General features: G+C 32.0%; 1 protein-coding gene across 4 annotated transcripts in view; it reads left to right on the top strand.

The window, feature by feature from the left end:
• The window catches only part of LOC145319615 (cell adhesion molecule Dscam2-like), a 194,267-nt gene that overhangs the window by 92,348 nt on the left and 88,448 nt on the right, over positions 1-13,471 (top strand). The window contains exons 18-24 of one of the 4 annotated variants that reach the window (XM_080161875.1): positions 1,650-1,742; positions 2,251-2,319; positions 2,955-3,242; positions 6,909-7,028; positions 7,580-7,679; positions 10,870-10,949; positions 12,981-13,225. In XM_080161875.1, coding sequence (XP_080018001.1) covers positions 1,650-1,742; positions 2,251-2,319; positions 2,955-3,242; positions 6,909-7,028; positions 7,580-7,679; positions 10,870-10,949; positions 12,981-13,225 — 995 coding nt within the window. Of the gene's footprint in view, positions 1-1,649; positions 1,743-2,250; positions 2,320-2,566; positions 2,852-2,954; positions 3,243-6,908; positions 7,029-7,576; positions 7,680-10,869; positions 10,950-12,980; positions 13,226-13,471 lie in introns of all 4 variants that reach the window. The other 3 variants (XM_080161853.1, XM_080161884.1, XM_080161864.1) reach the window with 3 other exon arrangements.

Raw genomic sequence — 13,471 nt, 5'->3', positions numbered from 1 at the left:
AGGTACTTTTTTCTCATGTCTAACCACTTCGAGGGCCGTAGCCCTGCAGAACTAACCGATATTAACATGCGGTTTCTATTATAACCTAACTTAACCTGACCTTATGTAATAAACAAACAAAAGACCCCATCCCACTGTCTAAATTTCAATTTATTTGGTAATAATAGAGGAGGGGTTTTGTGCTCGACTAGGTACTTTAAAGGAAACCGCCATCTTCCCCTTCTCTGACAACTAGAAAAAACTGTTTAATTTGATAGTAAATAGATTGTCCGTTTGTGAAAGTTCAGAGAGAAAGTATGAAATAATCAAATTTTTAAACTGACATTATAATCTATCAAGTCTTCAAATGACATTAATAATTTATCAGATATGAATCTTTTAACGAATATTTGTTTATTTGTGCTTTTATCAACTTCCATAAATTGATGATATATATAAGACAAGTTCTAAAATAATTTTGATTTGATGATATTAATTATCTTATTAAATATAATCTTGTACAAAATCAGAAAAAATTCTAGATTTTCAAAATAATGATTAAGCAAATATAATTAATACTTTTACCTATCCGTTGCTTAATAAGGATAAAAAGAGATGAAGAGAAAAGTGAAAGTGAAAGTGAAAAAAAGAGAAAAAAGACAAGAATAGAAAGATAGAAAGAGCGAGAAATAAGAAAAAAGAAAGAGAGAAAAAAGTAAAAAGGGAGAACAAGGAAGAAAGAGAGAATAAGAGAGAGGGAGAAACAGCGAAACAAGAGATAAGTAGATGAGGAGAGAGAATGAAAGAAAGAGAGGGAGAGAGAGAGAAAGAGATAGATAGAGAGAGAGAGAGAGAGAGAATGAAAGAAAGAGAGGGAGAGAGAGAAAAAGAGAAAGAGAGAGTGATGCAAAAATGCGAAACTTTTTCTTGCAATACAAATTTATTCTTTCCCTTTGATTAGAAACCAAGAACAGTGACAAATTATCTTGTGTCGTGTTATTATATCACTTACCATACCATTTAGGTTGCTAACATGAACATAATTTATGGTCAGTTTGTTTATCCAGTGGGAGAAAGGGAATGGGTTAAAAGATCCGAGTGATAATACATCCATTTAGTTTTACAACAACAGTGAAGCTTTTTGTAGTTCTAGAGAAGATAATTATTTTTTGGGAGGGTGCCTTAACCCTTTCAAGAAAAATGGTCTTTAATAATTGCATTGACCAATATTTCTTTCACAGTTTTTGTTATCCTAAACCAATTTTATCATAGCAATGGATTTATTATTATACCAGATTATAATATGCTGTAATAAAGTGAAACTTGTAGCTGGCTAAAATAACGATATAACTAAATTACCATAGCATAATATAAAAAAAATTTTCTTCATAATCTGTGAATATTATTTCCATAATATATGTCTTTTTTCTGTAAATGTACAAACTTTTTTGCCTTTTAGAGGTTGCACAATAATCTAAATGATTATAGTAGAAAGTTATATATTCATAATGTACCTTGATAATACCTGCCATAAACACTTCTAGTTAGCCCGAGTCTTCGGCCCATTGGGTCTAACAAAACTTGTTTTAATCTTTAAACTTTTAATTTATTATCCACGGAAGACTGTCTCTAATACGATGCAATGAATAACTATTCTGTTTTATATTTAGATGGTCAGGAGCTTGGATCTGACGCGGGTAAAATCCGTGTGTATACGAATGGTACAATGGTCATCAACCCAGTCTCCAGTGCGGATACAGGAATACAATAATACATTAGTCTGTTATTTTGGACCATTTATTACCCTCCTACCCCCACACACACCTAAATTATTATAAATCTTCAGGAACTAAAATATAGGTAAAAAAGGACATTATCTTTAAGTGATAAGACAATGGACAAAAAATTGATGTATTTCTCTACCCTTCTGTTAACTAAAATTTTTGGTGAAAAAGTTTTAATATCCCTTACAAGATTCAAGTTCAAGTCAACTTAGGAAACTAAAATAATTTATAGTCCAATGTTTCCTCCCTCCCAGGGTAAAGGAACTTAATATATAAACATATAAACAGATTGTGAAAAAAGGACCTTTGGTATAGTAGCTAGTCTATACATTTTGTCTTACATTTTACACAAGTTTTAGTTAACTTACTATCAAAATAGATTGCTCCTGCTTCGCTAGTTATATTAAAAACTTTTCCCGATTGGATAATATTATTGAATTTGACTTTTTGGTCAATTACTTAAAAAATGTATTTTGCTGTACAGGAACGTACACATGCACAGCAGCTAACAGACAAGGACAAGCATCTACACAGTCAACTAAGCTCAGGGTCATTGGTAGGTTATACAGCTACAATAACTCCGCATAGTTTAGTTTTGTTTGTTTTTAAAATAATTTTCAGAAAAAATAATATGAAAGTTTTTCAATTTGTTCAGTTAAAAATGCCCTTTAAAGATTATAATTTAATTTAATAACCAAGAAATATTTTTCAATGCATTTCTTTAAAGGAAAAATATATGAGAGAAAGATGAAAAATGGGGAAAAAATCTGTAAATTTATGAATATACACTAACATTTCTTTAGTCCCGCCTAAAATCCAGAAGCCCGGTCAGACTGACCGATCTCTGACGCTGCACCAGCGCGCCTCCATGCTCTGCTCCGTCATCGAGGGAGATGAGCCCATCATCATCCACTGGGTCAAGGACGGCGAGAACGTGTCCCGGTCCCTGGACGCCGAGGTGAACAGGGTCGGGCACGACTCCATCCTCCGGATGAACAGGGTGCGCGAGGCGCACATTGGCAACTACACGTGCTGGGCTCATAACGCTGCAGGCGCAGCCTCTATATCATTCAGCCTGTATGTTAAAGGTTTGTGCCCCACCTCCCATGGAGCAATTAAATGTCCTTTGATATCTCTGTAACGGAGATGACCTGTATATTTTTTGTCTCTTACCAGCACATTTTTATTTAGTCGCACCAAGAATCCAACCGTTCAGCTTTCTGGGCGACCTTGTCGAGGGCTCGAAAGGCATCCGCCAAACCTGCTTTGTCGTCGAGGGCGATCCGCCGCTGCTCGTCTCGTGGTTCCGGGACGGGCAGGACCTCGGCCTCGACGACTCGGTGCGGGTGACGCGGATCGACGCGTTGACCTCGATGCTGGCAATCTCCGACCTGGAGTCCCGCCACTCAGGCAACTACACCTGTGTGGTGAAGAACGAGGTAGCGAGGGTGGCCCAGACGGCCACGCTGCTCGTCAAAGGTGAGTACACTACTTGGGTTCCAATGGGAGATCGTTTATTTTGAATAGAAAGCTTCTAGTCATTGATTTTAAAAAGCGCCTTTCACACATTAGAAAAAAGTTACATTTCACAAAATATAAAAATAAAAATACTTTAGGGTTTAAAGCACTTATGACTGTCAATTAATTTGTCTTTGTTTATGGCTGTCAATTTAATTTTCTTTATATTTAAATTTTTAAATTTTTTTTCATAGTCAAAATATTATTAGAGCAAAACTATTTCCAGAAATAAGTTTTTACTTGAACATTTCTGTCTATAACTTAAAATTTGTTTCTAAAATGTCCTCTTTCATTCTTTCTCTTTTCATTTTTTGGCTCTAATATATCAGTTTGTTTTAGCTTAAAAAAACTTGGATAAAAAATCTTTGGATTTTTAACACCAAAATAAATATAAAAAATCAAGCAATTAAAACGTCAATGTCTATTTTTAATTATTACTAATTTTTGCTAGAACACTAAACAGTTATTATCACTAATCACGGTAGAATTTAAAAGAAACATCCAAAAATTGATTTGAGTTAATTGAACACTCACTTCACCTGCTTTTTAACTATTTAGATTTTTAATTAAATATTCCATTAAAACACAAAATTATCAAGGATCTTAAGGGAATAAGACAATGCCGATTAAGTTATGTACATCCCCAATAATGATACACAAAATTTCCCATAATGTTTGAACACTTAACTTAATGATTCAACCAATCAAAATTCTGTAAAAGTCCCCGAAGGTGTTTCGCCAACAAATAAGACAATATTAGATAGATATTTATTAATTCCACTTATTATAACAAATTTTTTTTGTATAAGTTCATTACATTGAATAAACAATAAGAGATATAAGTTTTCCGGAATTTTAATGTAGGGAGTAGATTTGAAATCTGCATCAAATTTTAAGGATTTTTTATAAAATTCGTTTTTTGTAAAATTCTTTATCTAAAAGCGAAAATACATTTTAAGTTAATTAATTTTGACCAATAGGATAGGTGGATTTTAAACTACCTGCGCTCTAATTGGTTGAATGATGTACGACATCCAATCAGAGCGCAGATTTTTTAAATCCACCAATCACAGATGCCGAAATTAATTAACTTAATTTGTATTTCCACTTTTAGATAAAGAATTATACAAAAAACGAATTTTATAAAAAAATCCTTAAAATTTGATGCAGATTTCAAATCTACTCCCTACATTACAATTCCGGAAAACTTATATCTCTTAATAAACAATAGCAATAATAAGATATTAAATATAACTAGGAAGATCATGGCACTACATTTGTATAATAGATACTATTGTAGGTTTACCCATGACTTAATTTTAATTTTTATGTTACTGATTGTAAGAATTGTTGGGAACTAGTGTAATAAACAGCCAAATGCCCCATCCCTCCCCGAAAAATCATAATGAGAATAAACAAATAGATCCTAAGTATCCTAGAATCTTTAATTAACACGTCGTCCGTCCATATAACCGAGTTACTTATGCAATTAAACTTTCTAATTTTTATGCGGATTTTAAAAATTTAGAATATAAAAGCATTTCGTATTCTGTGATTTATTTAAACGCAATTCTTTATGTACACTATACAAATTTGGCTAAACTTGATATTACTGCGGTACTTGTGGAAATAATAATCCTTGTTTTAAACATTTAATAAAATATGAAAAGACGGAATAACAGCAAAATTTGCACTTGAAATGAAATGATAACACAAATTTATTATAAGATGTTGTATCGGGTGGCCAGTGAAAATTTTGGCGCAATAATTATTAACAGGTTCTCCCATTAACCCAATAACGCACAAATAGGCCAATCAAATATAGTCAAATACTTTAAAACAATTTGGATTTCCTCTAAACACTCCTCCATGGGACTCGAGTTTGTACTCTGTAAAATTACCTAATTTGGAAAATGTTATTTTTGTATGTGGTGGGGATGGGGGCTAAACTGATTATTTATAGCTAAATGAAATGTTTGAGATGTTTCGAATAGTTCAAACTTGGGGTCCATGGAAAGGTAACTGTGTAAAGTGAACATCCCTATAGGCCCGTTTCATCAGAGACAAGGAAAATTAATGTCCATAAAAAAATGAAATAAAATCATTTGAATAAGAACATTTTTATTTCCACTCCAATTATGTGTTATGTCTTTTTAATCAAAGTTTTTTTTAATGGGGTGATTGAGGGAAGGGGAATGTTATCCTTTCATAGAAATTCCTTTTTGACATTTTTTAAATCTCCTCCCTGAACAAATAAAATCTTGGCAGTCTTTTACAACTAGTGAATAATGTTTCCTGTCTCTGATATGAAGAAAATTGCATACATACATTGGTTGGTACATATCTTATGTATGTATATTTGATTATATTTGATGCCTATCTGCACAATTACTGCACCAACTTAAGTTTGCATGTAGCACTATATTTTAGCACAAAATTGCACAGCACAGCGCACATCACACACACACCCCACTGCTAGTTGTGCACAAATTTTGCTAAGAATATGTATGTACGAATGTTAGGGGACCCGCGGATTTTGGCCTTGCAGAACGTAAACCAGTCCAATTTAAGGTTCCAAAGCTAATCAAATTACCCTTAAGCACTTTGAACTGGAAATTAAAACAAATAGGATCTATAAAACCCTACCAAATGTAGAGCATTTATCCTTTATACTTGGTGATCATGTTTTTTAACTCTAATATGACAAAGATCCGTGGATCCCCTAATGTATGAGCAAGTCTTATGTGTGATTAAATTTCAATACTTGTAAATCCTAAGCTAATTAGTCAAGAGGTGAGGTTGACAATTAAAAAGAAGTTTTTCGATTTCAGTTAAATAAAATAAGGTCATAGAAAAGGTATTTTTAATTGCATGAAAGACTTGCTTCAAGAGATTTAATTTGATCTAATTAACTTCACTGATATATATATATAAGGTTGTTAAAAAAATTAAACTCGGAATTAAGACAAACTATAACTCTTAATATTACACATTCAATAGTAGAAAATCTTGGGAAATAAATATTATTAAATCACATCTACTTTTTGATTAAGGACAATATATTATATTTGAAACCCCTTTTTTTGCTGTGGATTCTTCACAAAAAAACTGACTATTCTCAGCCTCAGAGGAAATCAAATTATAATTACCGACAGACTGACATACAGGCGAAGTTAGTTGTGAGATGGCTTTGCTTCCTGAAATGTTTTTTAAGAGTTATGGAAAGTCTTGCTTAATTAAACTTGTTTTAAGGATTACGAAATACAAATATTTAAAAACTAACCTTAATGGATATTAATTAAATTTTCTACATCAAAAAATATAAATTTAGACTTAATGGCATTTATAAAAACCCTATTAAAAAATTTTTGTTATGTAATTTATAACTTTAACATTTTTAAAAATGTTTATTAAAACTTTTATATAAATGCCATTAAATGTTTTAATGTTTTTGAAGAGATTTTGGTTATTAAACTGAGAATTTACTAAACTGTAACCATTAATAGATCAAAAACTTTTTACTTTTTATACATATCTATTAAAATCTTTAATGCTTAAATTTAGTAAAGTTCTAGAGAGATAATCAAAAAAGATATAAAAAATACTAATACCACTTTTGCCCATTAGTGCCTCCAACCTGGGTAAATGCGCCAGTGACCCAATCAGCTGTAGAGGGTCAGGCGGTCACTTTCAACTGTATGGTCCGCGGCGTCCCATCCCCAACGGTCAAGTGGACCGTTAAATCAGGTGCGGAACAACAGATTTTTTTCATAGCATTAGGATCTTTAATAAAATTATAAATATCCTTAATTTAGGTAAAATAAATGTTTGTAAATAAAAGGAAAAACAATATTAGTTTTAATGTTAGATTTTGATATCTTTAGAATGAGGTTTGTTGAGAAACTAATGCTACAATATTTAAATACTATGATGAAGAACAATTCAGATTTGATTAATTTATCGGATACTTGCGGATACGACCCCTAGAGGCCACTAGAGGCACTTGAGGAGGGGGGAGTTGAATCCCAAAACCCATTTTTTATTTTTTTTTTTTGGGGGGGGGGGATTCGAACACACCCAGTTTTTTCTATGGGGGATTTCTCTTGGGAGGTTGGGGGTTATAAAACTTCCTGGGACCTATGAAAACTACCCTGTTAAGCAGAACCCGATCGGTTCAGCGGTTAGCGAGAATTTCTGTACAAACAAAAATGCATCCTATTTATCTTTTATTTCAAAAAAAACTTCTTGGGACATGTCTTTCATGGTAACAATAAAGCTAAATAATTCTGTGCTAGAAGGTGAGGACAAGACCTACAGCCTGACGGGGCTATCCACGCGGGGAGAGGATGTTAAACTTCTGGAGAATGGAACTCTTATCATTTGGAGAGCATCCCTAAGGAAATTATCATTTAGACTCAAAAACATAATTATTTTTCGCATCGTATTATAGATAGCTTCCCGCGAAAAGTAAAAGTAAAAATTATTGTTGTTAGCCCTGAGGGGCAAAAGATTTTTATGTAGATAATTGTCTTAAAAAAAGATGCTTAACATGTTTTTTTTTTCAATGTAGCTGAGAACCAGTTCTAATCCAGCGAATACTAATTTGTTTTGATTCTTTGGAGCTATACTGGAAATAATCCTATTAACGATATCCATTAGCCTTTTAAACAATATGCATATCCAAGTTTATATTTGTTCCATGTTTTTCATCAGATAAAACTTCCCTCGCCGTTTTAAATTCATAATACATTAACATTAGAGCTCTTAAACAAGCTAATAGTTTGAAAATATTTCAATTTATTTCAAGTGTTATAAAAAAAAGAATTATTTTTGATTTCATGATGAAATTTGTCATTTTAAAGTTAACAGTAAAGGTAAATTGTTGCAAACAATACAAGGATGATTTTATCAATAATTTATTTACAAAAAAAAATAATTTTACTAATCATCATCAAGGAAGAAACTTTTGTTATAGGATAAGAATAGTTATTTATCTCATAGTATTATAGAATTCCGCAAATATTGAATTATAGGAATTATAAAGAAACTACCGTTTTTATAGCCAAAAAGCTGGAACCTTAAAATAATTACAATAAAATTTGAATGCCTAGTGCAAAAAATAATGCATTTGCTTGAAAATGGACAAAAAAAACGTCAGAATATTACAAAATACATTGACAAATTTTTCATGTCCAGCTGCCAACCGTTCTGCCGTACCGACGTACGGACCTAATCATTATTAAGTTTCGCCTTTAAAAATATTATTGCAACAAATAGCTAACAAGGGAAGGTTAAATTTGATGAATCATTGTGTGTTGTGTTGATAGGGGTGTACGATAATATTCGCATAAATCATATTTTCGTTTTATTGTCCAAATTTTTGTCAGTTCAAATTTTATACTAAAAAGTAGTTAGTCTGAAGTTAAAGATCTTAGATTGGTCCGGATTGGTTGCATTTGTAAGTGGAGTGTTATAGTTAGTTTGGGCTGGTTTTAAGCTATTTTCCATTCCACTAGAGCTCTTCCTGAAAGGCTAAAGGGTTCTTTATTCTCATTATATGTTGCCTTACTATTGATTATGCTGACCTATGTCATCTGGCTAGAATGAACTCTTGCGGAAACTAAGGAACAATGATAATAGGTTTTACAATCTCTCAAAAACATTTCCAATAATTGCAAATTTTCAAATAGAAATTATTTTGGCTGCCAAACAATGCAGTAACAACTAGGGCTCGGCAGCCCTAACCGCAGTCGTGTTCAGCAGCCCTACTTATTCCCAACAATTTTAGGAGAATCTTCAGTCGAAGCCTTACGACTAAAAGTGTTAAGCAGCCGTCGAATCCTTCATAAATGTGTATTGTGTAAGCAGCAATTTTTAACAATTCGCGACTGCCGATACCTAATAAAAGCATTCTAAAAATTATAGATTTATGGAATAACACTAGAAATATAACCCAATGTTCTTAATTGATTTTTTATATTATTGTAGACTCGGAAAAGTTTTTAGAAATAACCATTAATTTGTTGGCATTGTGTCAACATGAAGAAATAATGATTTAATTGTGTAATTATCAGTATTTTTCAGTAATTAAACAAGGACTTAATAATTATATTGATTAATTCTATAATAAAAAGAAGTTAAGTGTAAGATATTGGATATGGCTATTGCTAATCTGATGAAGTTTTGCTTTTCTGGAAAACTTTATCAATTAAAAGAGCGGTTTTATGCTATTTTCCTAACTCTCTCTGTAACTAAAGACTAGAGGCGAAGCAGATAGTATTGATAAAAAATAAAATAGTTTTAATATTTGAATAACGACTCCATAAGTAGTGTGTTTGTCCTAACTAGTCACAGTCAGTGGTCAATAAATACTAATAAAAATGACTTTTAAAAAGCTTGTTATTGCTGTGCTGCTTATGAACATAAGTGTCATGGTTTTTACTCTAAGTAAATAGTTTATAAAGCATTTTCATTTAAAATAATAGTATTTTGTGTTTTCTGTTCTCTAGTTGCAGTTGTTTAGATTTTATATAATCATGTATAAAAAAGGAAAAAATCTATTTAACTAATAAATAGATTTTTTATGATAGAAAACTAAATGTTTGATTAAAATTCTGTGATCCCTTCCTAATTAAAAATTCATTAGAATATGCATTCATTTTCTGTTTCTCTTCAAAATTATTCCTTTTTTGTACTTTTTGTACTCATACTAAATACACTATGACTGTACTTTGACAAAAGAACAAGTAATTAAAGCTACTTAAAGAATTTTATATGCCTTCGTCTGTCTGTGTGCAATTAAGACTTGCACAGCGTTTTACTTGAGGGGGGGGGGTGAAAAAAGAGGAAGTAAACCTTACAAATTTTAATTTTAACACCTCTCTATACCCCCAGCCGCATGCTACTATTATGAACATGATTTTGTTTTGTATAACATAAGAGTACAAAATTGACAAATCCGGAACCCGCCATCATACCCCCTCCCCCCCCCCCCCCTCAACCGATTTTGCGTGGAATTTTATCTTAAAATTTTAAATATTTTGTTCAAAAATTCTTTTGTAATAAAAAGATATAAAAAAAAATTTATTTGAAATATTTCTTTACATTTTGATTTTAGATTTTTTAAAAAGGATTTTGATATTGACGTAAATTTAAAGAAACCCAATTATGTATTTTAAAATTTATAAAAAAAATGATTTGTAAATTAATTTAGTTAATTAAAAAAAATGTTTATTGCATTCGATGTGTGTATACTACACTAACCCCCCGAAACACCAATCTAAAACAGCCAATTTAATTAAAATAGTAACCTCCCCCTTAAAGTCACTTGTTTGATTATGTATGAAGGTGGATGGACATCATTTTTTTTTTTGGGGGGGGGGGAGTATATCCAATCTCCTTGACAATAAAATTACACTCCTCTAAAACTCAAACTTCCCCCAAGTTTGGTTGAAAGAAAGTGTCAAAATTGTTGGGTGTATTGTTGGCAAAATCCTGTTCACGCCAATAAACGGACAGATAATCATATATGTACTTAAATTGTCCACAGAAAGGTAAACAAAGTCTAAATGATGATAAATTAATACAGAGACAAAGGCGAATATACGTGCTCTGCTGAAAATGGAGTGGGCGAAGCCATTACAAAAACTGTCAAACTGAACATTAATGGTAAGAACTATTTAGTATTTATAGTAAAAGTGCTTCTCTTCGAGTTTTTAAAAGATCAGTCTCTTTGATCAGGATTGTTTTGAAAAAGTAGTGAATGAAGACTCGAAATATTCTTACTTAACGCCTATTAAAAAAGCATATTGCATGAGGTTAGACATAAAGTTGCGAGGCAATACTTTTAGACATAGACAAATGCCACATAAAAAGGTGAAGGAAGCGAAAATTGACTTTGACTTAATTAAGGTCGGAAATTCATTATCAAACAAGGGACTTGCACAAAAAATATTTAGCCCTCTAGTTCTAATAGGAACTGAGATAATACCGATTAAGGTGCGGCAAGGGGCCCGATTGTTAAGGGTTAAACACATTACATAGTAATGAGTTGTGTCTTGGCCAAGGCATTTCCCTCATCTTAATAATATAGTTTAGATTATTGAAAAGTCATAGCATTTTTGTTCATAAATTATAAGAAATTTCTTTTAATTGCCAAAAAAACAATGATGACAACATCCATAAAAGCGAAGCACTGAAACGGTAGGACAAACGGACATTAACACTTATGTAGTGTCAGAACTGAATAATCAGAATATAAATGTATAAGAGTCGAAGCAAAATTGTAAGTAAATTTGTTGAAAAACTTCTTAATACAGGATAATGTATATGGACATACTTACATTTTTAGGACTTGATTATAGAGTTGCTTCGCCTTTAACATTAAACTTTGTTGTCCCAGGAATCAACATACCAAAAATCAGATCAATGGGATGATTAGATCACATAAAAATTTGTTGTTAAAAAAAATTTTAAAATCAACATGTTTAAAATGAACGTACGGATATTTTTGTAATTGTTATAGAGTTGCTACGCTTTATAAATCGTACCTAACTACTAAAGAAAAACCATGCAAAGTTTGAAATCGATAGGACAATTCTAACATGCCTAAATTACCGGAAAAAAGCTATCCGGGTGTGACGGACCGACGGGCGGACGGACCGACCCTACTTATAGAAAAGCTTCGTTTTTAAAAATATATGTGTTACATAAAAATCGTAATATATTAAAAAGGATCTTGTCCACGTAAATTGATATTATTATTGTACTAATTGGTTTGCTTGTTAGCATTTATTTACTAAGTATATTTGCGATTACTTTTTTTTAACATGTACAAAACGGCCTGCTTAATTGCTTCAAGATCCATGTCAGATCTATATAGGAAATAAATGTCTATAAACGAGCTCAAGTTTTCCAAGGAATATATGATTAAAACTCATAGTGCTCCAATAATCCATAATAAACTCTCATTGCCCAGAACGATAAGACCCATTATTTTACTTTATTAAAAATAAATTCATTTTTTTCATTTCATGTTGCTATTTACCTTATATTGATGTATTTAATTTCTAATCATAAAAAAGAAAATTTAAATTTATAATATGATAAATTTAAGAAAACTATGTTTTAAAAGAATTCGATTGTGGCGACATTTTGTGTGTTCAAATATTAAACTAAAATTGTAATCATCATCTTTAACCCTTTGGTGATGGTAATGTAAAAAAAAAATATAATTTAAAAAAATCTTTTAAAAATCATTAAAGTTATTAAATATTTACTTTCTTTTAGATAGTAATGCCGGGTGAGGAAAATAGATTTATTGAGAAATAGATATGCTTATAGAAAACTAGCCAATAGGGAGATAATTATATCGAGCCAACTCTAGTATTGTTATATTTCATGCTTATCATCTATTTATAATTATAAGATATATTTTCATATCTATGTATATTTTAATAACCAGAAGCATCGTATTATAGACAGCCTTCCACGGATATTAAAATTTAAAATAACAAAAATAGTATTAATTTCATGATTTTCATTTTTATTTTGCTGAAAATTGTCTTTAATTCGATGCTATGCTTCAGTATGGCTGAGAACTGGTTCTAATCCGTCTGATATTTATCGGTTTTGAATCCAAAATAAAGATATTAATATACTATTTAAGCATTTTAGTTGACAAATTATTTTGTATTTTAGCCCCACCCCGATTTGTAATGGATGGCGAGGGCGTGCTATCCGTCCACCAGGGCAAATCCGTGCAGCTAGAGTGTCGGGCGCGTGGCGACGAGCCCATCTCCATTACATGGCGCAAGGGCGGGGCAGACTTGCGGGTGGAGCCGGGCAGGACGACGGTCACGGTGGTGCGAGAGGTGGGGGAGGTTGGCAGCAGGCTAGAGATCAGTGATGCGAAACAGACGGACTCTGGCAGATATGAGTGTCAGGTAAAGAGTGTTGTCATCCAGTTTTATCTGCCAATAAACGCAATTTGTCATTACCAGGATTCTTAAGAAAATGGACGTTTACTTGTTATACAATATATCCCCAATGTTTATAAACAAGGGGTGTCGTAGCTCAGTGGTAACGCACTGAGTTACGATGATGAGAGTTCGAGTTCTAGTCCCCATGTGGCAACTCGAATTTCTCAGCTGAATACATTCATGCAACTTCCCCTGGTTGTGTAAGAAGGG

Source organism: Acartia tonsa, chromosome 1, assembly GCF_053477335.1.
Source record: "Acartia tonsa isolate MP-2025a chromosome 1, ASM5347733v1, whole genome shotgun sequence".
Taxonomy (NCBI): Eukaryota; Metazoa; Arthropoda; class Copepoda; order Calanoida; family Acartiidae; genus Acartia; species Acartia tonsa.
Note: the sequence above shows the minus strand (reverse complement) of the source record. Positions and strands in the feature narration are given on the sequence as shown.